General features: G+C 44.3%; 1 protein-coding gene and 1 long non-coding RNA gene across 5 annotated transcripts in view; one reads left to right on the forward strand and one right to left on the reverse strand.

Annotated features, from left to right (window-relative positions):
- The window catches only part of CDC42 (cell division cycle 42), a 27543-nt gene extending 1962 nt beyond the window's left edge, over nt 1-25581 (reverse strand). The window contains exons 1-6 of one of the 4 annotated variants that reach the window (XM_038160089.1): nt 25437-25483; nt 19192-19305; nt 12710-12851; nt 8433-8505; nt 5417-5526; nt 5124-5321 (exon numbers count right to left, since the gene is read on the reverse strand). In XM_038160089.1, coding sequence (XP_038016017.1) covers nt 5124-5321; nt 5417-5526; nt 8433-8505; nt 12710-12814 — 486 coding nt within the window. In that variant the 5' untranslated portion in view covers nt 12815-12851; nt 19192-19305; nt 25437-25483. Of the gene's footprint in view, nt 1-63; nt 917-1902; nt 2509-5123; nt 5322-5416; nt 5527-8432; nt 8506-12709; nt 12852-19191; nt 19306-25436 lie in introns of those variants that run through there. The other 3 variants (XM_038160090.1, XM_038160091.1, XM_038160088.1) reach the window with 3 other exon arrangements.
- On the forward strand, nt 12855-17021 carry LOC119710709. The gene is made up of 2 exons (XR_005259616.1): nt 12855-12988; nt 13024-17021. It is a non-coding gene; the product is annotated as an uncharacterized LOC119710709 (long non-coding RNA).
- Nucleotides 25582-26412: the final 831 nt, after the last annotated feature.

Genomic DNA, 26412 nt, shown 5'->3' on the forward strand with positions numbered 1-26412 from the left:
TACACTCTGTTAAGGATTAAACTGGAGCCAGGAAATGCAACTTGAATAAAGTTTCATCAGTCATTTATACAAACAACTGCAATTTTTAATTTCAAAATTTAAAGACAAGCTACAATCGATGTTTTTTCCTTAAAACAATAAGAATCAGAAGCACGATAGTAAGCAGCAGCTTTACATCTTACAGTAACAGGCTTTAAGGATCTATTATTGAAATGAAGAGCTCTACCATGTTAGTGAAAGCAAAAATTGTAACAGTTCATAAAGCAGTAGCAAGTACATCAATATTTCCTTCCCCCCAAGGAATGACAGATACTCCACTAAAGCACAGACAGCCAAAGCAACAGCAAACATCTCACTGCACATAGGAGAACCAGAAAACCCTTCACTTTACATCATCATTTGCAGATCACCAGTTCCGGTATTTTTGTCATGCAAATACAGTTACGAGTCACAAGTAGAAATGGAAAACACACTCATTGTTTCTTCCAGTTGGATTCAGGAAGATCAAACATCATCTCTCATGTTTTTGGTTGTTCTTTAAATAACAATGTAACCAAATCCTTTCCCCCAACAGCCTGAATTATAGAGCTAGCCACACCTGGCAACCCAAGCAGCAGGGAGTTAAGCGAGTCCAGTTCATGTTCCACAGTCACAATGTTTTACTAAAGATCTCAATACTGTTTTCAGTCCAAGAGCTAATACAGAGGTTGCTCTAAGATGGCAAGCAGGCACAACAGCTTTCAATCAAGGTGGTTTGATTCATTTTTAATCGGGTTTCTACAGTAGTGGGACAGAGGAAGCAGCAGCAAGAGGGGAAGAAGAAAGTTTAGAATATACAGCACTTCCTTTTGGGCTGAGTTTCCGGAGGCTCGAGGGCAGCTAGGATAGCCTCATCAAACACATTCTTCAGACCTCTCTACAAGACAGAGGGGAGGAGAAAAAACAGCAGCCAGGTTAGAGGATTAGAGAAAAATAAGCAGATACAAAGAGCATTCAGGAGCAGGCTGAATTCACAGAGGCAGTAATTCACAGATTTACTTTGCAAAAAAACAAAGTAGATCCCAGGAGAAAATCTCATTTAGATAACCCAGAAGTCAATGACAGAGACAGATCATGTGACAGGCCAAGTCGGACAAAATCAACACTCAGAAGGGCAGAGGCACGAACACAGCAAGAACATGGGGGAGGGGGCCACAAAATGGTGACTGTTTCCATTCCACTGCTGTACTACACTGAGGGAGTTTACAGGGGAATAAATCAAGCACACAGCAGCTTGCCCAGCAGGGGGACCCAAAAGGTCAGTTAAACCTTTTGTCGTAACCCACTGTGTATAAGTGAACACCTCGGACACACAGAGTATTGCTCCCAACTCCCCAGGTCCAGAGCAAAGGCTCCAAACAACACCTCTGCTTTGTGAATTCAGCCCCTGAATAACTGAAGGTCTCCAAATGGCTGGGAACACATATTCTGGGATGGAAGCAGGACCACCCTGGTAAGCCATCATCACTGGCAGCCACTAACTCTCAGTCTTTAAAAGTGATGCAATACCTTACCAGTGCTACTCTGACACTGGGAGCCAGCGTGGAAATGGTGCATTTCAGTTATTCAGTTTAGTTGCCAAAGCAAGTGTAACCACAGAAAGACAGGAACAGCTTTATGAGAGCAACAATTGGGATCCAACACCAGAAAACAGTCACAGAGCTGCAGGACTCTGCAGGGGTTACACCGGAGCACGGAGTATGCGCTGCATTTGCTGTAAGCACAACAGGAACAGTACAGGGCATTACCACTCCCACCCAAGTCTGCCAAGTTACACACCACACCAGAAGTGAAACCTGGCTCAGTTTAGGCCAACTGGACTCGCCTAAATCTACTGTCATGAGTGCACCCTTCAAAAATTCAGGAGAAATGCTTTATGACAGCTGAAAGCAAACAGAAAAGCTTCAATTACATCCTGTAAACAACTGCAATCTGCGCAAAACTTAGATTTCTTTTCAGATCATTCAAATGTAACTGGTTTCTCCCTTACAGGTTATACTGGATATATCCCTTTTAGAAGGTCTTTAATCTTATTTTACTGAAGCACATACATGGGAGACCTCTAAGGCAGCGCCATCTGGAAGCATTTAAGGCCATCGCATAACATGCAAGATTATACTTGAAAGAACAATAGTTTAAGGAAACTACAATGTGCATTCTGTACATCCTCCCCAGCAATTTTTCTTTTTCTTTAAGTGAGTTGCAACTCAGGCTCACAAAAGAGCTAAAGACTTCCAATAAATAATGCCTCTGAAGTCTAAACAGTAATTAGATTTAATTTCTCTGTGAGAATAAGGCTGTAGCATAAAATCAATTATGTACTGTTAAAACAGATTAAGAACCCAGGCAGGGCAAGAGTCAAGAAAACAATTTTACTTAAATTTTCCTATTCAGGGATTCCTCTTCTTTTTGTATCGCCTGCGAGCAATTTGTTCAGCAATGCAGAATTTGGGATTTGTTTTGAAGGACCTAGCAAAAAAGGGAAGAGGATAAAAAAAAGGACTGGGATAAAACTGTTGTGAAAATGGAGCAGGGTTAAAAGCCTGGATGACCAAGAGTAACAACATGAAGAAATTGTGCTCAATACCACAGGCACACAGGCCTGTTAAAATCATGACTTTTGTGTTACACTGGAAACAGGCTGAGATCAGGCTTCCTCTGTTTATGGACAGCTTAAAGCACTTTATAGATCTGTATCAAAACTGGCAACCCACTATCAGGAGGAAAAAGAAACCAAATTCAGTATTCTCTCTGGTGTGAGGTACTGCGATTGGGCTTCAGAAAGTCCAGACACTGGTACCTAAGAGTAACAGAAGTAACAATCACTGTAGCTGCAATCTGTCAGTCACCCTTTCCTAACAACAAAGCCTCACCTACTTCTCACAGTAGCACTGGGTGATTTTGTAAAGAAAGGCTAGAGACAGACACTGAAAATGCCTTCATTACAAAAAGGGATTCCACAATATGAGGAAAGGGGGATAGAACTGGCTCTCCAACAGAACAGTTATTCAAACTTGGGGAGAAGATACTCTGTCTTTACAGAAAAAAACTCAAAAACTCAGCCTCACATGACTCACATAGTACAAAAACAAATAATGCCAGCTCCATGATTCTATGAGTATTTGCTACTGTGGTGTCAAAGTAATTTGTAAATTAGTTGGGAAGAAAAAACCACCCTGCACTGCTGAAGTGAACTGCACAGAGAGCATCCAAGGCAAAGAGAGACTGAATACCCAGTTGAGTCTCACTTCAGCTAAAATCAGCTACTATAGCATTGCCTTGCAGGTAGGAAAATAACTCTTCAGGCCAGGGAAGCAGCTGCCTTCTGTGTTCAGCAAGCTGCCAGTGAGATCACTGCAGGAGCTCCACACAACCCTTCGCAGATCAGTTACACTGCTGTTCACCAGCTACTGATGACAGACCCAGGAAAAAAGTGTTTTGTGAGTCAGCAACAAATGAGGGGAGAAAAATGGAACAGATGCAAACCAACTAGTTGTCCAGGCGAGAAGGCTTCTGAATCCTCCTCCCAGGTTACTCCTGACCACTAAAACCATCACTTCATATACAAGCACTAACGCTCTGGAAGAAAATTCAGGCTGAGCTTCCAAGTGCATTAAGTTGTTCGCTGCAACAGATACAGATTAGTCTATCTGGAAATAGAAAGAATGGATAAATACCAACATTCTTTGTCATATCAACTCTTGCTCTGGTAATTCCAAGTGATTCCATGCAATTTGAGCAGACAAGCTCAACCCCAAAGCTACAGAGGAAAGGGTCTCAGAGAGCAATACAGGACAAAGGCCCTGGCAGGTATTTACCTAACTAGCAGGTTCTACAACCTAGTTAGCAGCAGCATTCAGGCTGTGCCAGACACCATCTACAACAGTGCTTTGGGGCTGAACAGATCCAAGAAAAACTACAGCTCAAGCATAAACAGCCCTCAGCTTGCCTGTGGGCAGTCAGGAAGCATGACCAAGACCAGCTTTTTATCAGGGATTCCCAGGATGAACAGCAACATGCCTCACCACATCACCTCCAGTGCCAGTGTCCTGCACAGCTCCAGCAAAGCCACTTCCTTCACAGGAGACACCCAGGCAAATCTTTGTTACAAAAAAAGCCTGAGAATTTTAAATGGAAGAGTAAACATGCAATCTGGGAAAAAGGGGCAAGATAAGTAGAACTTCAGGATTTGTGAAGTTTGGTAATAGCTTTGTGCTCAAGAAGATGAATGCACAACATAACTGGAAAGAGTGAGGGGCTTGATACTGTGCACCCCTGGTTCCATGCACATCAGAGAGGAACAAATTCTTTACAGACCAGTATTAAGGAAGTTGTTCAAAGTGTTATAGTCAATTGTGCAAGAGTAAGAACCTAGGATTAAGTTCCCAGAGCATCCAAGGTCAAAGCAACAGGTCAGCTAGCCAGAAAATGGCTCCCACTCTAGTATTCCTAACTGAAAAGAAGGAATAAATTAAGATAATTGAGTTTCTTGCTCTCAAATCAGCTACTTTAGTTGGCTTTTGACTCATATTCACAAGTTATAAACATGATGTAAGAACTGTCTTAAGAACTATTTAACTGTTACTTTCTGTTTTAACAGAACTTCCATCTGAAGGACGGACACAGGAAACAGCTCACCACCAGCTGCACAGGAAGAGAAGGCAGCTCTCAACTATGAAGGTTTCCAGTATTCAAAGTACCAGCGTTTACTTTAACGAGAGGCATTTTTTTTTCCTTTGCCTGCTTGTTTCAGCAGTGACGTGCACTCTGTGTCCCAACCCAATTATTGTCTATAATGTACCTTCTAAGTTATCAACAGTGATTTTTCTCCAGCACAGAAGCAAACACAGTAAGTACACCCTCCTCCAACACCCACACTAGGCCTAAACCACACAGGCTGATTTTCTTTGTATCGCTGCCAACACTCTGTGCCTTAGAACAACATGACAAAAGAGAAAGCTACACTCTAAATAGCAGAAACAGAGCTTACACCCCTTCACATCCACACTGAGTTGTTTTTCCCTGTAACTGAAAAAAAATATGGAAAAAAAGCAAGCAAAAAATGGTCAAAGACCAACCCTTACCTGCGTAAGTGCAGAGCATTCCACGTATTTTACAGCCTTCAGGTCCCGGGCCAGCTTTTCAGCAGTCTCTGGAGTTATGGGCTTCTGCTTGTTCTTGGCCAGTTTCTCAATTGTTGAGGGATCATCTCTTAAATCAATCTGGGTCCCAACAAGCAGAAATGGAGTCTTTGGACAGTGGTGAGTAATTTCAGGTACCCACTAAAGACAGAAGAGACACGGCATTTGTTACTAACCACCTAAGATAACTCCTGACATACTTCAGCAGCTCCATTTTCATGCAGAGTTCAACCAACCTTTTCTTTCACATTTTCAAATGAAGAAGGAGAGACCACTGAAAAACAGACCAGAAATACATCTGTCTGTGGATAGCTGAGGGGTCGTAATCTATCATAGTCTTCCTGACCTAGAGAGGAGGAAATTAACACTGTATTAGACCCAGATGACAAAATCCTGCCCTTTATAGGGAGTCACAATGCACATTTCATCACAATAACATGGCTGTGATTAATCCTAACTCTTAAGCAAAGAACCAAACACATAGTGAACTCAAACATTTGAAAAATCTGTGTTTCAGATCCAGAATTCATTCAGCTGCTACATAACAGTGAGCTGCTGAAAGTCACAGGAAAGCTGGGAAGTTTCCAATACATTTTGAGATCAAACACCCTCAGAATGCTTAATACTCTCTTCAGTTATAAAGGAAAGTTGCAGAATGTTGATCCAGTTATAGATGACCATTCATTACAAGTATTATGCCATGAAATTTCACTACCTTGCAAAAATCCCCTCCCCTCTTAGGAAGGGAGAAAAAAATAGTTTTGCTCACAAGAATGTTCTGACTTATGCTGTGAGCACTCCGTGAAGTGTCTCCAGGCATGAGGAGGAGAATGTTGCTGGTACACATGACTGCGACCAGGCCACCCAGCAGTATTCCCCTAAAACCTCACCGAAGTCCCAGCATGGGCTGTCCTTTGGAAGAAGCCAGCCTCCTCCCTTTGAATCCCTATGGGCACGCAGTCTCTGCAAGGCACCATTAGCACTAATCCACCAGCCTGACTGTCCAATTTCATTCTTAAACTTCCTCTTGCCCAGTTCAGCAGCATTGCTTTTAGAAACCCAATTTGGCACTGAAGCTGCTGCACGTTGCCGCTGCTGCGGCAACGAAATCCAAACCACTTGTTTAAGATGTCTCAGATTCCAACTAATACTGTCTCACTCATCATAAAGGACAAAGACCTACAAGATCTTGAAGGAGCCGACACAACAGCTGGGACACCTCAATGGAGAAGACCTACAGTTTGAAGATGGAAATCTAGACATCTCGTCCTGTCTACTGTGCTTGGCTGGACACAGAGGAGTGAGCCCTGATCAGAATCATAGTCTCAGAATGGTTTGGGGTGGAAATAACCTTGAAGCTCATCTCATCCCAACCCCCTGCCACGGGCAGGGACACTTTCCACTAGATCAGGCTGCTCCAAGCCCCGGTCAACCCGGCCTTGGACACTTCCAGGGATCCAGGGGCAGCCACAGCTTCTATGGGCAACCTGTGCCATAGCCTCACCATCCTCACAGGGAAGAACTTCTTCCTAGTATCTAACCAAAATCTAAAATATCATGTTGCAATTAACAGACTACTCCAAAAGTCTGTCTTCCAAGTACAAGCTCAAAACAAAGATTTGGGTTTTAATCTGAGAACTAGCAATAGGGGTTTCATACATCGCTTAATTTTGTCACCTGTGCTGGCTGCTATTTAGAAAAAGCAGACAACCATTAAGAACACATACTTTCCCCTCAGCAGTCCAGCTCTGGAAAGAAAGCCTTTACATTCACAAGTGCACATGGTCACCTACACGCATTAAAGTCATTTGGTAACTTCTCAATTACTAGCTGGATCACTGCTCATGTTGATAACAGAAAATGTGCGTAACTACACACACAACACTTCTCAGAGGTCTGAACCCTCAGCCAGAAAACAGGCAGAGAAGGACCCAACTCCTCACACAGAGACCGTGCAATGCTTGAACTGCTGTAGGACCACCAAGATTCCTACAGCAGACCACAAAACATATGTCAGGAAGAAGAATCTCTTTTCCACCTAACTCCTCATCCATGAGCTAGGGAGCTTACAATAATGGGAACACAAATCATATTTGGAAGGAGAACATGGAGAGCTAAGTGAAGCCACGCTGAAGAATACATTCAGTACAGACAGTTCAAGGTACAGATGCAGTGCCAGCTGCAGGTTGAGCTGTGGGTGTCCAGGAGCCCCAGAGCAGCTGGCACTGACCCTCTGCACAATAAAGGGCCCAGGGACCCACACAGCCAGCTGATGTACATTCAGAGATAAGGCAGGAGCCAAGGACTCAGCTGGAAGCTCCCAGACTTTTGAACACACGCTGTGAAGGATATAAAAGCTCACGGTTTGCTTTGTTCAGGGTTTCTTCCCAGAGGCACTAGTTCAAGGTATTATTTTGGTTTTGCACCACAATTAAATTTTAAGTCTCTGGATGCCTGAGACATCTATGGGAAACTTGGGGCCGAGGCAGTAAGGAGACCTTGTCTGACTGTGAAGTGTGGTGCACATTGAGAATCAAGAGAGGCCCCACTGGGTCACTGGAGTTGCCACTATGAACAGGCTTCAGTCCCAGCTCAGGTCTTGAAGTGTGACCAGATGGCCAAAAAGGAAAGTTTCTTTGACAGCTATAGGGTTTAACTGGAAACCCAAGATTGTTTCATTAATCAAATGAGACATTAATGATGCGTGTAAGAACACAGCTGGAAACAGAATAAATTATATCAGACAATTTTAGCTGAAAGCATATGAACTAAGCTCTCTAGAAAGGCTCTTTTGAAGAAGAGTTTACAATACCAGTTGCTGCCACATCACTTCCGTATTATTAGGTGATAGGAACTGAGTATCCAGCAGCTGAACCAGTTTCTACCATTTCTTGGTAACTTTTCACACATGCAAAGCAATGTTTAGCTGTTTCATCACTGCAGATTTCTCCAGCCTAAAACTGAGATGCAGCTTAAACAAGAGGCCAGCAGATTTTTAATTTTTAAAAGCAAGCAGGGCTTATGAAATCCACACCCTGACTTCATCCACATTAAGGATGTAGAGACGTACAACACACTTAAGAGGTTTCAATACTAGTCATTCTGTCTTGACAGAATCAAGCGAGATTTTCCCCTTCTATTAAAAAAAAAAAAAAAAACAACAAAAAAAACCCCAACTGTATGTCTTTACGTTCAACATCACCTCAGGTAAATCTTGGTCAAGTACAATGACACAAGCACTTGGTTTCTCACCTGCAGTATCGAAGAGGCCAAGGGTGTAAGGCTCTCCTCCAATCATCACTGTTACAGCATAGTTATCGAAAACCTGGCAAGAAAAGAGACACATGTTTCAAGGAGACATGACTAAGCCATCTCCCAAATCATCATCCTACCTACCCTGCCAGAGCACATCTGATTTGAACGACACCTCTACAGCAAAACAGAACCACCAGGCTTACTGTGCTATTACCACTAATACCATTAACAGAACAATTCCACATGGAATAGCGATACTTCAGTTGCTTCCATGACATACTCAAGCAAAGACATATAAGGTACACCACTGAATAACACATAGTAAAAACCACTAAAAAACACAACAGTGTTTGCCTGTTACTGCAAGGTTTCCCACGCTGCCACAGAAATTCCAAACTTCAACCTTAGTCTGACACAGTAAACACACAAGGACAGAACAGGTAAAGTCAGCCCTGCCCTTCAAGGGCATACAGTGATGGGGCTGCATCTCACAGTACCTAAATCCTCTGAAGTCCGTATTTCTGAGTATCTAGGGAACTCTACCATCGAGTCCATCCTTTCATGTGAGATTTACCCTCCATCTTTGAAGGAAGTAGATTCTGGTAAAAAATCAGTCTGTGTCAAGTCCAAAGGAGAGTCTGGCTTCAGATACCAAGTTCTATTGCCTCTGCAACAGCACCTGGTACAACAGTACTGCCCTCCAGGACGTTGCACAGATTAAAACCAGCATTACCCAGTGTTTCACCCACTAAGTGGTTTACAGTACAACTGAGCACAAGGGCCTACCCAAAAGCTCAACTCATACACCTACCCACTCAGGAGAGCACTGTCTGAGGTCAGCATCCTTCTTTCCAATAATGATATTATCTTCAGAACCCCAACAGACAGTACTGCAGAAACTACATATGGCAAAAGATCCTCCCCACTGCAAAAAAAAAACAAAACCCACCACCTGCCCCTGCAAGTTGCTGCATGGTCACTTGGGGCCAGTCAGGATCTCCAAAGAATGATGAGGAAATTCTGCTTCCTCACAGAACTGCAGCCTGAGCAGCTCTCACAGCTGAAGTAAATCCCAACAGGAAAGACGTCAGCAGCCACCTCAAAGGCTTTTCATAGAAGTGAACAAGGAGGGATGTGGAAAACAAGCAGTCACATGCATCTGTTGTTAATATAGTAAGAGCTTGGGTCCTTGGAATAAAAAAAAAACCAACAAAAATTGAAGTAAGAGCAGTGAGACTGCACCTCAAAGCTGTAGTCCCCAGAGTTCAGATGTCTCCTTCCCATCTGACTGCCCCGGTTAAAGACAGACCTAACACTATCCTAATTTTTTCAGCTTTTCACAACTTACAATGACTGAGAAAGCAACTATGGCCACTGCACACTGCATATCTCCAGAACATCATCCAGAAGCAGAAATCCACCTCTCACACTATTTTGAATTAGCATATTCAAGATTTTAAAGCACTGCAAGAGACAATACCATTTGTCCCCACTACCTGCAACGCAATCCATCATACACTGCACTGGGTTTGCCTTACTGAACACACAAAAGAGTGTCTAGCTCCAAATCACACCTTGAGGCTGAGGGATGGTTGAAAGTATTTCCCAGGGCACATTCAATGTCCCATGACTGTACTGCTTCAAGATCCCAAAAGACATATCAGGATGAGGACTCCTCTGTTCCTAGGAACAGAACATGGAACCAGAGTGATGAAGGTCAGAGCATTTCCTCTTCCACATGTCAGAAGATGGCCAGCAGTTCAATTCCCTAGCAATATCCCCCCATTTTTGTTCAGCTACCACCTGTAGCTGCCCTTTCAGGGCAATTAGCATGTCTCCCTTCTCATCTTCTTTTTTGTTTGTTTTTAAAGCTCCCTATTTGCAAAATGGGATTTTTTAATTTCAATTTTTTGTTAAGGTACAGCTTCTATTGAAATGTTTGAGGTAGAGCCCTAAGAAGGCCAAAGTTACGAGGTTGGCCTTCACAGAAACCAGGCAACTATAGTCTCATAGCACAATTCACAGACAATGTCATCCTCAGTTGGGCCAAAATGGCTAAAACACAGAGGCCAAAGCAGTTCCGGCCAATGACAGACAGCCCACTGCAGCAACTGGCATGAGCTCTCATGGGACAGGACTCGCACTTGAGCTGTCACAACCCAAACATTGCCAGTGCCTTTTCAAAGACGTGCCCCTCACTGCCTTGATTTCTGAGAATGGCAACAACATCAAAAACATACAGGTAACAAACTATGTGCAGTAACACCATGAAACCCATCTTCCACTGGGAAATATCCTCCATGAAGAGAAAGGATTGCAAAATACAGCGCCAGCTGAACAGAACTATCTATCAGTCTGAAATGGTGTGCTCTCCATCCATACTGTGGCCAGGCCACTGCACAAGAACAGAAGTATCTGTTCTATTCCTCTGTCCATTTATTACTAGAAGCATTAGCTGGAATATCAGAGGTTACATACCAGTTTCCAGAGTCTGAAGTATGCCTCTGGGCTGTTCACAGAATTAGGAATGGGCCTCTGATATCTCCAGAACAGCAAGTTCCTCAAGCCATGAAGTTCAGAGGCAAATAACATTTTGGAAACATGAGGCGGATTTAAAAGGCACTTTAGAGAAGTCTTAGCACACCTTGAACACGCTTCACCGCCAACTAACTTTTTAGCACGTTTTCCACATTCCTTGGTAGCAGATACAGCTAGTACTACTGGGTGCAGGCCAGGAGACCAACTTGAAGGCTTTCAAAACATACATTTTAAGATTATAATATTTTTCACCTTAATCACTTCCCCTAAGGGATAAGTATAGCAACATTCACTGCTGAACTCACTGATCAATTTAATTTTGCCTTGACTATAAAGAACAGCTTAAATAGGACAAGCAGCTTTTCACAGGTTCAGCACAGAATGTAGCTGCCCTACAAGCATCACATCAGGATACCTGGTACCACTGAAAAACTTAAGAATGGCGAAACAATTTCAAATGCCACTTCTCTACCAATCCATAACAGAGCCCATGAGAGAGGCTGATCCCGGGTCTCTGCGCCTACAGCACAATCCCCAAGTTCCCAATAGCGGCCACTGCCTCTACCCTGAACACTATGAGGTTTGGGAATCCTTTCACCTTCAGCTCCTGATCTACAACTAAAGACAAACATTTTTATTTTGTGGAAGTCTGTCCTACCCAGGACAAACCTCATATTCGGCAAGTTGAAAAATTCTGGATAGCCTATAAAGCCAGTATCTCAAAAAGACATGATGATGTTTACTGCAACTTCTTTCCCACAAAGAGAAGACATTTTCGTAAAATCCTATTCCAAAAGAGCTATCAGGCAGAGCTACCTGCCATCTCAGAGGAGCTACCTGGTCTTCTGAGTTACTTTGTAACACAGAGAATATTACCAACTCTTTCACTGTCAGATGTTATCTGTGATGCATTTCCACGTCCAAATTTGTTTGGGATACATAGATAAACTCTTCAACTTGTATATTAACAGAAGACAGCCTTTTCGGTCCATAACAGAGAAAATTTGTAAAAAGAGCATCCAGCTGTCAGTCTCTTGCAGCAACCTCACTAAAACCTGACCCACCTCGGTGGCAGTACACTGATCTTGCATATGCAATATTAAGTAGAAAAGCACTTTTCTAACAGGAAGATTGTGCACATGCCTCACAGGCAGTCAAACTGCTCTCAACTTGAACTTTGGATTAGTCAAGGGATTCAGTACTTCAGAAAACTGAGCCTGTGAAACTCAAAACGGTTACTTCAACGTAGTTAAGGACTATGCATACATTTGGCAGTACAAAAGAATGTGACTGCATCCAAACACACTCCCCATACTTAGCTGAAGTTGACCAATCAACCTCCATAGTGAGGGTGAGAAAAATGAGTGAGAAAAAACAACCGGAGAGCAGGTGTTCCTACTGCTTGCTCTCCACTGGTCTGCAGTTGTTCACACTGCTTATCTCAGAATCCAGAATCCACAGAATCCATCTACAAGGAAAATGCAGATTCTGCACAGCAGTCAAGTAGCAAGAACTGACCATATACAGGTGAACTGACTAGCACTACCAGGTGATATGGAAGGCAGCAGCATGGTATCAGACTGATTCTCACTTTTCCATGCTGTATTAGTCAGTCTCCAAGAGGCTATAAGAACACTTATTAGGACATGCATGCCATCAAGGTTAGTTCAAAAGGGAACTCATGCTACCCTGCCCCATCAAGCCCAAAGAACAACTTGAGCCATTTTCACACTTACCGTTGGTACGTATTCCGATGGGAATTTATTTGTTGTATAAGAAATTAAGAGACAGGTTTTACCAACAGCACCATCACCCACTACTACACACTTGATCGTCTGCATTGCTGAAATCTACTAGAATATCAACTCCAAAGAGAACCTAGAAGAAAAAAAAAGATACATATATTTAGATGTTTCCCACATGCACTAGATAGCCATGCACATCACCTTTGACAGGAGCCCAAACCACTAACAGCACATGTGAGATACGCAAACATGACATTCCTAAATGAGTTGGTAGATCCTTTCCCTCCACCACACACACAAAGCAGCTCACATTCATAAGTGGAAGAATTTTTGCCTAGTTACATAAAGGTGGGCAAAAAAAATCTTTTGGCTTTTCCAGACTCGACTTTTTATGCATGGAAGCATCTAGCCTCAGATGCACTGGAAGCTGGAAGTGTAAGCTCTGGTCTTGAGAGCTGCTCAGGAAGACACTTGCCTTCCAGAGAGTTGCCTCTGGAGAGCAGCTCAGTGTAAGACACACCAGAAGTGTTCATGGAACAGAAATTACCATGAAAAGACAGAAATAAACATGATTATTTTCTTCTCTCCCTGCCTTTTTAAAGACCTAAGCACCATTTTGCAATTTTCTGGTTAAAGTTGCTAGTTAACACATACCTTTATGCCCACTGTGAAGTGTTAACAGCACTGAGAGCTCAGCAGGGTATTCAGATCCCAAGGAGATGGGATTACTCTTCAGACACCACAAAATCCAAATGCAACCAGTTACTCCAACACAGTCTCAGCAAAAACTTTAGTACATGAACTAAACCAGTATGCATCACCAATATCTCCTCCAAACATTTGCTGGCTATCTCCAGTGTTGCACAGCTATCTTTCATTTGTGTATTACTTTAATTAGAGGTGCACCAGGCCTCTGGTCATGCCTTCATATAGATGTGTGAAATCCTGACCCCAGGAAATTAGTGGCAAAGCTCTCACTGACTGTCAGCATAATATCATCCAAAACACTTTTATCTACAGCAACAAAGAAGTTGCTGCAAAGTCTCTGTAAAGTCCTGACGAGGGGCAGGAGGTGTTGCAAGCAGCAAATTTGCCATCACAGGAACAGCAAAGCTTTAGCAAGCAAGGATGCTGCCATGGCTCTCAGGTCTGGGTAACTGCAAGTCAGAGTAACTGTATTAAAAAATCCGAATCAATCCCCCCTGAACTATGCATTTGGTCACTTCCTGGGGATTTTACTTCTTACAGTAAGGTAAATAAAGTACAGTGCAAATCCAGATTTTTGAGGCTTTAGTCACAGCCAGCAACATGATTTGATACTGCATATCACACCATCATGCCTGCAAGGAAAGGAAATTGCTAGGGACTCAAAAGAAGCATACCATCTCCAGCTCTTCTTTAGTTACCACAGGGTTGCTCGAAGATTTCAAGAAAGACAGCTACCTTCATAATAAACATCCTCAAAAGTTCCTAAGAACAGTACTTGTAGGGGAATACTAGCCACAACCATTACCACAAGACCTGGACAAAACCACAAGCAGTTTTAGGAAATGGCAGCAAAGATTCTCAGGGCAGGCCATCAGTGAGCACCTGGTACACCAGGCACTCTCACATTGCCATCCTCACCGATAATTATTCTTTCAGCAAGCACACAGATAATAAATTATGTGCGTAAGCATCAGGTGTTGCCACCAGTGCCCCATTTCAATATCAACAGAATCTACCGATTTATGCAAGTCTCAGTTTCCCAGCATACATCCAGAAGGATGCACTGTGCAGACTTATCAACAGGCCCTTCATTAATACAACAAAAAGCTCTGCAATTTGGCCCTGAAGCAAACACATATTTACTCAGAAGGAAAAAGCAACTATTTACATTTCAAAAGACATCTTCTGTGTTCAGGTTAGTTCGACTGTTTGCATCCAAGAACTACTATTCAATATTGCCTCAGTTGCGAAGGGCTCCCACAGTTCTGCCTTGCCATGCTGTCAGCAGTGATTGATCCCAGAGAAAGTCCCATTTCAGAAGAAAAAAAAGCCAACCAGACAGAAAGCAGGCAGTGGAGCAGCACAGCTCAGGCACATATTAAGAAAGTCTTCACCTCAGTGCAAAGGTGCAAAGGGATGAGCCACTCATTAAGGTGATTACAAAAGGAAAACATGCCAAAACTCAGGCAGAGCAAATGAACCCAAGTGCATTCCAGCTAATCCCAGACACAGTCAGCAGTATGTCCCACTCACATAGGCAACACGATTCTACCATCTACCTTTTGGTTTGGGCAAAGCCCAAAGCATTCAGCTCTGCCGCTGCTCAGTGAGGATAAGCTGCTGCCTCCAAGAATTCCTCTCAGAGTTAGCAAATGAAGTACAAAACAAATCTTCAGACTGGGTTTCCCAGCCACTTCTCATATGTTTTTCCAATTTCCACTCAAATTTGTTGCACTGCCCAGCCAGTCCATGGAATCCCTGCTCGAGCTGTCCTTCCTCACCCCAGGGCTGGCACAAGTGGAGGAACATCCCTCTCACATAACAGCACTAACAGTCAAACTTTTAGAGAAGCACTCTTTCCACGCAGCTCTCCCCTTGGCGGACCAGAACTCCTCCATGCTGTAATCCTCCCTTCCTGTTCTACCTGTAATTTGCGGGTTACACATCAGCTTCAGACCACCTGTCCAGAGCCCAGAAAGCACACTAGAGATAAAATCCTGGCTCTGAAGCATTCCCTGTGCTCACTGCAACAGACCAATCCATGACTCTCCATAAACCCAGATTTTGTGTCTTACCAAAAAAACTCACATACACCTTTGTAAAAAGAAAAAACATTTTAAGATCATTACTCCAGAGAGCAACAAGCAAGCCACAGTACTAGAAAGCATCTCAGGTCATAGAGTGTGCTGCAAGCCTTCGCTTCTTCCCTGTCCTTGGACACAAGCAAGTCCCAACACTGACACTAGGAGAGAAGCTGCTGTTCTCTGGCAAGGGCTCAGGTCAGAACACAGCACCAGCTGCACACATCTCATATTATGCCTGCCACAGCTCCGACTCTGGCAGTGAGCTATCAGCCCTACCCACACAGTTTCTCTTGCAGAGAACACCAGCACTGCAAATCAAGAGCATCTACAGGAACACTGCTCATTCATTCTTTCTGCACCTCCAATTCCCTCCTGAAGCAAAGCATTGGTGTGGGGCAGATCAACTCAAACACACACACCACTGCACGGGGTGAGGCAGTGAGGCAGCAGGTGACCGTTTTTTACCAGGTGACCTGATCCTTTCAGTTTTCAGGCAGTGGGAACAAAACAGAGAGCAAATAACCCAAAGCCTTGCTCTGGATTCTGCCTAAAGCAAAATCTGAATGGCACGACAGGGGTCTGGAAAAGCCCAGGCAGGGCTGTTTTCTTTTTTTTTTTTTTGGTTTTTTTTTTCTCCTTTCTAAAACACAAAACTAACAGCATTTACCATGAAAACAATTGAACTGGATCACTGGAAATTCTCTATGAAACAAGCAAGTACCACTGCTCTCACACAAGTTGTTCAATTCTGGTTGCCCCTACCACAATCGGATGCTTCAAAATTACACGTTAAAAGAAACAAAAGTTTGAGCACATCCCTTAGTTAAAGAGATCCCCCCACATTTTTTAAATGGATGTATAACTTTATGTTTAAATACTGAAATAAGATGACGTAAGTTTTACATAGGCCTCCAAAGTACAGGCCTCCAAAGTCTTAGCAGTGGCAAAGTAGCTGGATGAGCTAACCTTTTGCACTTGTAAGAAGTCCACAGATCACAGCTGAGAACAAGCTCATTTCTAAGGAGCTTGGATTCACTATCCTGGGACCTCCTCTTCCATAGGAATAGCTTTAAGGATACATACATCATTGACTTGTGGTTTAAAAATAATTTAATCCAATTTGAGATTAACCACAGAGTAACTCATCCCTCGAGTGGAATAACAAGGGAAATAGAAACAAAGAAGTTACAGAGGCTTTGGGCTTGTTGCCCCCTAGAAGTCACCACCTACTAAAAGGGAGTCTGTCTGTACAACATCCAGCAGAGAGAGCACTCCATGAAGTTTTAAATATCTGAAGGAATTGAAATAGACTGGAAAGCAGTGAAGTCATCCCAGCCTGAGGGCAGTGAGTGGATTTTGAGCCATGTAATTGTGTGCCATCTGGCCAAGCCCAGACAGGAGAGCTGATAAAGACTAGGAATGGAATGCAGGTCAATTAGTGACTTAGTTCTGTCCAAAGAGCTCTGAAGACTTCTTAAAATCATAAATAAAAATAACAAAAAAAAAAAAAACCAAAAACAGAGCATTGCAATGATTTGATCCCTCAAGTGTCTCTGCAGTGTAACCAAAACCTTCAGCAATTCAGTGAAGTACATGTTAACTAAAGATACTTGCAGTATTTGCTGGATTTTAACCTGCTCAGCATGTGATCACGACAGCAGGATTTCAGAGAACTCAATACTGTCCTAGAGAATTGGGATCTGGCATCTGGAAACTGTGGATTACACAGCCATGAAAACTCTGTCAAATTCATAGGCCCATTTTAGAGAATTTTGCTTTAAAGCTCAATTACACTTTTGTGCAAGACAATTGATGTGCATTTAGGATTAATTACAGAAGTGTTAACAGAGATGCGAGTAATACAACAAACAAGGAACTGGAGTCTCCAGAGGGACATTCTAGAGCTCGGTAATCCTTCCTGGAGCAAAGGAAATTTAGCAGTGATGCACTTTGGTCACACAGGTCTGTTCACCAAACACCAAGACACTGACCGATCACAAGAGGCTGAAGAAATCCACGGTACCCATGGCAGGTTCCCACTGGCTAAGCACAAGCCATACCATCCCAAACACACTTGCACCTCCTGTGCAAATCTGACTTTTCCATCCTAAAGGCAAGCATATGAAACATGGCAGTACTATAGGAGCACTTGGCTTTCACAAACTTTCTGTAACTTAAGAGTAGCTCCAATCTGCTCCAGTACCTGTGTGCACTATTAACTGGAGAATTAAGGGAAATTTTGTGGGGTCTTGTACACAATCTGTGTTCCCTACTACACCCAGAGTTAAGAATCTGCATGATCTCACCTTCACTCTTGCTTCAATGTGTAACCTGAAGAAGAAATCACAAGCCTTCGAGCTATTAAAATTTCTCTAACTTTTAAGCTATGGCAGTTTGTTTTCAGGTTAAAATTCTCCCAGCCAAAGGAAACTATGCTGTCAGACCTGTCTGCATGTCCTGAACTCACTTCCTGCCTTGGCAGCACCATCACTTCCTCTATCAGGCAGGACTGAAACTGCTGCCATTTCATCACTAGGACCTGCTACCTTGGCTCACTGCAAGGTACTGCCAACTAAGAACCAATTTGTGGTGCACTCTGGGGTACACCATTAGCATAAGAGTTGAACCTTAACCAGTCCATCACAGCTTCCAGATCCTGTTTGGGCACCTGCTTCTCATTCAAAGAAAACAAGCAGCCATTTCTGAAAATTAAGATTTTTTTTTTCCCCCCATCCAATGTCATTTAACAGCTTGTTCATCCAACTCAAAGCACTCAGGAGTCCACACTGACAGGAACAATATTCACAGCATTTTATTCATGATCTCTGGTAACTACTTTTGCCCTTCCATGGTAGTTTCATTCATATCCTATAAAAACACACAGTTCTAAATAAAGTCCTCCTTTGTACTTGATAATTTCTTCCCAAATTAATCTAATCCATTTCAAGGTCCTTACCCTCAGCCACCTCTTCTAGCCCTACTACAAACACTTTAGCTTTTCAAAGTGATAAATCTCTCCAGTCACAGGGGCGCCAAGGAGAGGTGCTTGGGTGCTACAATCCCAGCAACTTGATTTGCCTCACCAGAGATACCTACCAGCATTACATGGAGGAGGTACTCTATGCCTATATTACAAACCCTACATGACAAAGGTCACCACATACAACACACTGTTTCTCTGCAGAGATCCCAAGCCACTAATGAAGGGACCACATGAGCTCAGCTGCCAACTGCACAGGGAGAAGACCTTGGACCTCTTGGTACAGTCACAAATCTGTGATGTAAAACACAAACAGAAGCCACTCTCTGATTAAGAGTTAACTACAGAAGGACGAAGTGGCACAGAAAGCAAAACTGGTTTTAAGAGTATTATCATCATGGCCAGAATTCTCCTCTGCACATGTGCAGCAACCATCTACAGACACAATGAAAATCCTCCAGCCCAAAGCCCACCTTCCAGCTTGCTAGGAATCATCTTCTTCGTGAAGATCTCACCCCACAACTAAACACATCTGCCACTTCTATGCTACTAAGGTGGTAAATGTATAAAAGAATACATTAGGTTCTAAACTACCTGGTGCCAAAGCTCAACTGCCCATCCTGCCCAGAGCTTAGGCTGCTGCAGACAATCTCTATACACAAACACAATTGCTCCCAGACATTCCAAGTCAAGCTGATCACCTGGGTCTTTAGTTTCTTAGGTGAGGCTCAGAGTGGCTGTTGAACTGCAAACCAGCACAGTTCTGGAGTTCCGCTCCTCTAGAACAAGGCAAATCATGAAGTCCAAGCTAAAACCTGCAAAAGCACAAGGGACGGACTTGAGGCACAATCTTGTACTCCATCAGTTCAGGATCTTGAAAAGGCTATCCTGCTTTAAGCATTGTTCTGGGGTTAACTGTCACTAACAGATCAGACACAATCCTTTAAATACTACCAGTTCTCCCTGCAGAGTAGAAATTCTGTCTCCAAAAACCAGTGTTGCCGTTTACTTTACAAGCGTGTCTAATGACAAGACAGAGTCACAAAAGTTCAGTTGCACTAAAAGCTTTGTCAAGATAAACACAAGAATTCAGGTAAAGACCGAGATCTGCAGTGGGTGGGTTTTTTATCTGAGGTTGAAGAGACCAACAGCAGCAAAGCATACTGCTGGGCTCCATCCTACATGCCTGCTCACATCAACAGTCTCAACCTGGTGTTGGATGTCAGCATGAGAAATTTGTGGGCAGGCACACTAAAAGAAGCAGTGGGAAGAGCCACAGGATCACCATCACCAACAGAGCTGGATCAATACCGTAACAGTCCTGATTTATCTCATAGGTTCCTGTTGTTCTTGAAACCCACAAAGTTTGCTATCATCATGGGAATCCCCGTTGGGAGATAAAGCATGTGTCTGAGGTCCTCGAGCACCCCTTAATCTGCCACTCAACAGAGCCTGTATACCCCAGCACCTCTGCAGGTTTGAAGTCCCATTTCTGGACAAATTACTATGAATTGCCAAAGAAGCAGTAAGAGATCTCTTCTCAAAATGCAACTATCATAGAGCTATCATAGAATAGAACAGAATATGCTGAGGTGGAAGGGACCCCACTGTTTGAGGTCAACTGATATTTTCTATACTTAATGCAATTTTCTCTTATTCTGTAATATTTGAGAGCTACTTTGCACATCTTCCTAAAGACTCCTCACAACCACCTTGTAGACACACACAAGACAGGAAGTGAAGACAGCTGGGCAGAGGAATTTGAATAGCCTGAGCCCAAACTACCAGCAGCACTGTAACACACATTCCAAGTTCTGCAACTTCAAAAAAAGAAGAAGAAAAACATGCCATCCCATTTTAGCCCTAAATTCAAAACCAGAAAGCCGACCAGCTAGATAGTGTGACCCAGCAGGATCTGCTGCCACATCAGTTACACTGCGGTGCAGCTGTGCCTGTGCCTCCTTAACCACAGGTACTGCCCACTATCCCACTTCAAGGCTCCAACCAACCACCTTCAACTGAACACAAATTCCACAGAAAAACGTGACAATTTGCCTATTATCACTCTGGCTAAGGTTACACTGTCAAAAGTAGCATCACCACTGGAAAAACCTGCCCTAGATTAAGCACTGGGAAGTGTGTGGGGTTACAATAAAGGCCTTTTCTGCCAAAGGCATTTTAATCTTATCTTATTACTCTTCACTTTCATACTCTACAGGAGGCTGTATTCCTCAACCACGCAACAAAATCCTGTTCAGTATTTTACTACCACTTAAAAACCCCTATTTTCACTAACTTAGTTGCATACTGATAATATTATAAAATACAAGCTGCACCTACACTCTTATTTGGACACAGCATCCAATCAAGGCCCACGAGGCCCTTGGCCAGTGGCCAGCTACATTCAACAGAGGTAGAAAAGATATTGGCAGAAGTTCCTCTTTTTGAGGCATGTTTTCCTTCATGAGAAGCACCCTGTCTTGCACACTGCAGAAGATCCTGCTTACCCCTGTTATGCTCAGGGAACAGGACAGCTGCAGGTCCTCCATCCACACAAACCGAAAGTTCCTGGGAAGACGTGCTGTGTTCAGGGAGAATAGCTCAGGCTGTGTACCAACATGCTGTTTGAAGACTCCAAAGATAAAGCCTGGTTAAAAAACACTGCAAAAGCAACTTTTTCCAGATACTGAGCTAGCCTGGATAGCTGTTAAAATAAAGCAGCTGGAAGGCTCACCAACACCCTGACAACAGCAGGGGAGCTGCCCTTCATTCACCTAACCAACAGAAGGAACCAGAGCAGCTTGAACCACCCCACTTCACCCAGCCCAAGACGAGCCCCAGCAGCTCTCTCCTCAGGACCAAGAGCCTGCTGGGCAACTGGCAGTTATTTAGCCATTGCCAGATGCACAGTAATCAGATGCTCATGAAAAAGTAACAGCATTCCAGGACATGGGAGACTCAGCAACACTTCACATGCACTAAACCCCAAAGTACTACTGAACTCAAGGTAACTGCTCTAACACACTAATGCAGTCAGAGCCAGGCCCCACACAAGCCCCTCTGCATTCAGCTGCTCCCCAGCCGCTCTTTGGTGCACACAGTCATCCAGCTCATTGAGTGGCAGAGGCCTTCCTGACTTGCCTGCAAAACTGCAGGAGCATTTTTGTCATTATTTCCCTAAACAGAACACTCATCATTGGCCAGAAACACAGCACAGCATCCTTCAACTTGAGAAGAGCTGAGCAATTCAAACCAGCTTGTTCCAAAGCAAGACAATTCTGGCAGCCTCAGCTACTGCTGTGAGTCTAGCAACACACGCCACAGCAATCCTCTGCAGCTCTCTACCGGTCCTAATCCACAGCAGCCTAAGGCTTGCTCTAACACCACCTCATCTTGGTGAAAACCTTCACCTGCCAGAGTTTGGTCTATGCTGGAAAACACATGCAGATCCCATGCAATCCGATCACAGGCATAGACAACATGGCAAAAATGTAGCTGGAAATACCCACAGGAGACAGGCAGTACCTCTCCAGACAAAGGCCCCAAGGAAGCCCCCATGTTACTTTATTAAAAAAGCTTCTGTATTTCTTCATGAGACAAGAAAATGGTGCATGGACCAACTCTCCTGGTAGGAATTATACCACAACACTCTAAAGTAATGGAGTGAACTGGCAGCACAAGAGCTTAAAACAGAGTAACAGCTTTTAAAAGCTTTTGAAAACAAATTATTTGTTTTCTCTTTATAAAATATCACTTGTTTGGAAGAAAAATCAACACCTTCAAGGAAAGAACAGCTGCTCTACTGAAAACAGGCCAATTAGTATTTTGAAGTTTTACAACTCTTTAGGTCAGAGTCATTCTCTGAAACTCCAAGAGGAGATTACAAAGATGAATTACACAAACTCTGCTTCTTGCTCTCACTGTTTGCAGTTTTCTGCACACCCAGGGCCAGGTAACCAAACCCAGTTCATCCACTCAAAAGCAACCTAAAGGATCCCCCACCAGAACCTGGGAATTACCTGCCTTAATGCCATTCCTATCACTCACTTCAAGTATTGACATATACACCATGGGCTGCAAGAGGCAGCTGACCACTATGTTGGGGTGGCCAGACATCCTCAGGGAGGGAGAACTTTTGTGCCAGCCTTCAGCCCTTGTAGAAACTCTGGAGAAAGGGATTTCTTTACCTACCACTCCTAACGGCAGTCCTTTCTGATGGATATACACTTAGCTTTATAGTGTAAAACCATAATGAAGTGTAAAGTGTAGGGTCTAGAGGAAGCCAGATAATTAAATGGCGACAGGCTGCAGAAAGATACTTTAAAATTCTTTTAAAATTTTGTATAAAAGCTTATCTGGTCAATAAGTTGCTTTATTTGTCACATATTAACTACTGAATATTAGGGTGCTTTCACTTTGATTCGACAAAACTTTCATATTTGAAAACGAAAAAGATGTCATTCTTTCCTCAGCAAAGAATCTTTTCCTAAAGGACAAGGATAACTACACCCCCTACAATTCCTCCTGTCTCTTGCTCCAGAAACTCGTATCATAGATTCATGATGGAGTCAAAGGACAGCAGAAGAGCTCGGCTGACTACAAAGAGCAGGCAGAGGAATGAGCAGGATAAAACACACAAGCCCACAGACAACTTTCAAAAGCTGTGAGCACTCACATGGGCATCAAGCAGATTACACACACCTCATCCGCAACATCTTACATAAACCTCTGCTCTAGTGCTGCACATTCGTTTATTGTCCAAGTCTTCCGGAGCTAACAGCAGAGCTGGAACACAGCTATACCAACTCCGCGTGGTAACAAGAGAGCTGCTGAAAAGGTTTAAATTGTAAGGTCCAGCTATCCATGCTCATACGACTTGGAAAATTATTTTAGTACTACAGCTGCATTTAAACCAAAAAGAAACTTTACATCAAGATTAGTGGCCAGCTTCATGCTGCACTTTCCATCAGCCTCACACATGGTTTACAGCAAGGAAAGCCCACAGCACACTTATAAGAGAAATCCCTGGGAGTTTCACAGGGGCTCCATTTCTGTTTACTGTTGGTTTTTAGCAGAACGACAGTTTCCATTTTAGGTACTTCACACTCTAGAGCTTCCAGAGCTTTTCTATTTAAACAGTAATAACATCATGAACCTCCCAGCCCAGCCATCAGTTTTAGACAAACAAACAATTCTAAAGCAGAACACTTAATAAATTCAGAGCACCAGTTGCAGGTCATGAATAACCAAGTTCAAAGTATGCAAATCTAGTGATTAAAATTTCTGCCTAGGATACGTTACCAAAGTGAAAACATGTTTTATCTTGCACCACACTAATTTTTTATTCCTTGCAAAGACTTAAAAATCCTTTTTTTTTTTGTTACTGAAGCATAAATGAGAACAGCTTAAACACCAAACCATTTTTACAGTCAGCAATATACTCATTCAAACCTTACATGCGTGTCTAAGACCTGATTCAAATACACACTTGCCTACCCTATCTTCCTCAGACCTTACATCGACAACAAGAGTTTACAAAGCAGAAGTTTACATAAGAAGAGAAGTTTACAACAGCTTCCTCACATACAGCCAGCTGAATATAATTTGCTTACTGAAAAAGAGAAGCTGTAATGCTTTTACTGAGTTATCCCAATCAGCAATACAAAGAGCTTGATCCAGGTTTTAAACGCCCCTTCAAAAAAAAAAAAAAAAAGTGTTTGGGGCACTGCAACTCAACACTCAACTTTGAACAACCCACACCTCCCTCCCTGGGAGAGAAGCACAGATGAATACGAGAAAAAGACAATCACAGATGGCCAGACCAAGCAAGCCACTTCTGATCACCCAGTTGCCATCTAACATGGCCTCCTCGACAGAGCTTTTCTTCCTCATGCTGCTGTCAAGACAGGATCTCTGGCTGCCTGGCCACAGCATCCACACAGAAAGGACACCAGGAATCCTGAGCATTCTTTGTTAAGCACAGGTTTCCAATGCTGGCTGTTATGTTCACAGCTACGCGGCTCTGTGACTGTTTCCCACTGCTGTCACCAGCTACAAGTTCTATCTACTTACAGATACACAACTGAAGTCTAGATCACTAAAACAGACCTTTAAAACACAGACAGGCATTATGTTGCTGCAGTATATACATTTTTATGAGATTTCCAAAGAGAATTAAAAACACCAACCCTCGAAGCAGTGCCAGCTCCTGCCCCAGCTACAGGCAAGGGGCATCACTCTGGAACGAGAGCTGTGGGACAGCTCTGGGTAACCCACAGCACTGGAGCGCGTCAGGCAGATGCCCAGAAGAGTATCCGACTTCTCGACTGAGCGCTGCCTGTGCAGGGCACATAGCTGGAGCTCAATCCCTCACCATGCCTGCACCCCTCTGCGGTTCAGGGCTCTTGTGGCACGGCACATCTCGCCCAGCCCGCAGCCCCTAGGGGCTTCTCCCACAGCCCCAGGCGTAGCCGGGCTGCACCGAGCGCGGAGGGCCGTGGCTGAAGCCGGGACGGGCAGGGCGGGGCTGGGACGGGCAGAGCCAAGGGAGTGCGGGTGGGCTCCGCCATGGCCGCGAGAACGCTTCCTGCGCCGCTCCGTGAGTCCAGTCCGTCCGCCGCCCGGAAGAGGGGGAAGGGTGGGCAGGAGAAGCGGCGGCCATGCTCACCGTCTCAACAGACCAGGCCCACGAAGGCATGCGCCCGCCAGCAGCCACCGGGAGCCGCCGGGAGGAGGCCGCCCTTCCCCCCGGCAGGCAGCTGCCGGGGAGGCCCCGCACACACAGCGGGCCCGGCAGGGCCGCTCCCGCACAGCGGGCGCTCCGACCGAGGTGAAGGCCACGGGTGCATTGGTGGGTGCTGCGCGGAGATCAGGACCAGCCGGGGGTCCCGGGGGTCCCGGTGCCGTCTCCGCCCCCCTCCCCCCCCCCCACCCACCCCACTCTCACCTCGGACGCTCCGCCGGGCGTTGGCAGCTCACTGCGGGGTCTCCTCCGCGAACGTACAGGGGCAGCCGATTGACGTCACCGCGCAGCGCGCTGTCGAGGGGCGTGCCAGCTACAGCGCTCCCTGCCGGCCACGCGCCGCTGCTCGCAGGGCGCGGCACGGACCGGCAGGGGGCGCGCGCGGGCACGGCCTGCCCGATGTGGGGCTCGCCTGGCAGCGTCCAAACTCCCTCTAGGGTTTTTGGCGTTTTTTTGTTTTTTGTTTGTGGTTTTTTGGGGGTTCTTTTTGTTGTTGTTGTTGTTGTTGGTTTGGTTTGTCTTTTTGTTTTGTTTGGGTTTGGCTTTCCTTTTTTTTTGTCTTTTCTCCCTGAACCTGAAGCTGACATAAGAAGGGCCAAAGACCCACAGTTCCTCCTGCTGGGACACACCTCGTGACTGAGAGATGACACCCCAGAGCAGTGGGCACTTATGGCAGGTTAAATCCCCCTAACCACCCACATCGTTCAGGAACAAGACGCTAGAAAGAAAATCTCCAGGCATGGCTACTTTGAGAAGCAAAGCAAAAATCTGGCCTGAAACAGAAAACTCCAGGGTAATTCAAATTTTAAAAGCTGGAAAGAGCTGCAAGTACCAGGGCCAGCAGCCTCAAGTCACCAAACACTGGCTCTGGGGAGCACCTGGAATGGGTCAAAACCTCAGAGCATTTTTGTGTTGGACCTCTTAAATGAGCCCTGGTTCATCTGCATGGCCAAAGACAGAACAAAACCCGCTCTGCCCAATATAATGGTGCCAGAACCATATCTGTGCCTTCTGCAACTATTGCACATCCCTGGGGATTTTGGAAAGAGCCACTGCCTTCTGAATATGCTCATTGCTGCCCTGAGCACTCACAAAAGAGCGAAGAAAGAGGAATATTTTCAAAAAAATTTTCAAGATGAAATCATTAATGGATATCAGTGTCTCACTGTCTCTTCCAGAT

Source organism: Motacilla alba, chromosome 21, assembly GCF_015832195.1.
Source record: "Motacilla alba alba isolate MOTALB_02 chromosome 21, Motacilla_alba_V1.0_pri, whole genome shotgun sequence".
NCBI classification, from domain to species: Eukaryota; Metazoa; Chordata; class Aves; order Passeriformes; family Motacillidae; genus Motacilla; species Motacilla alba.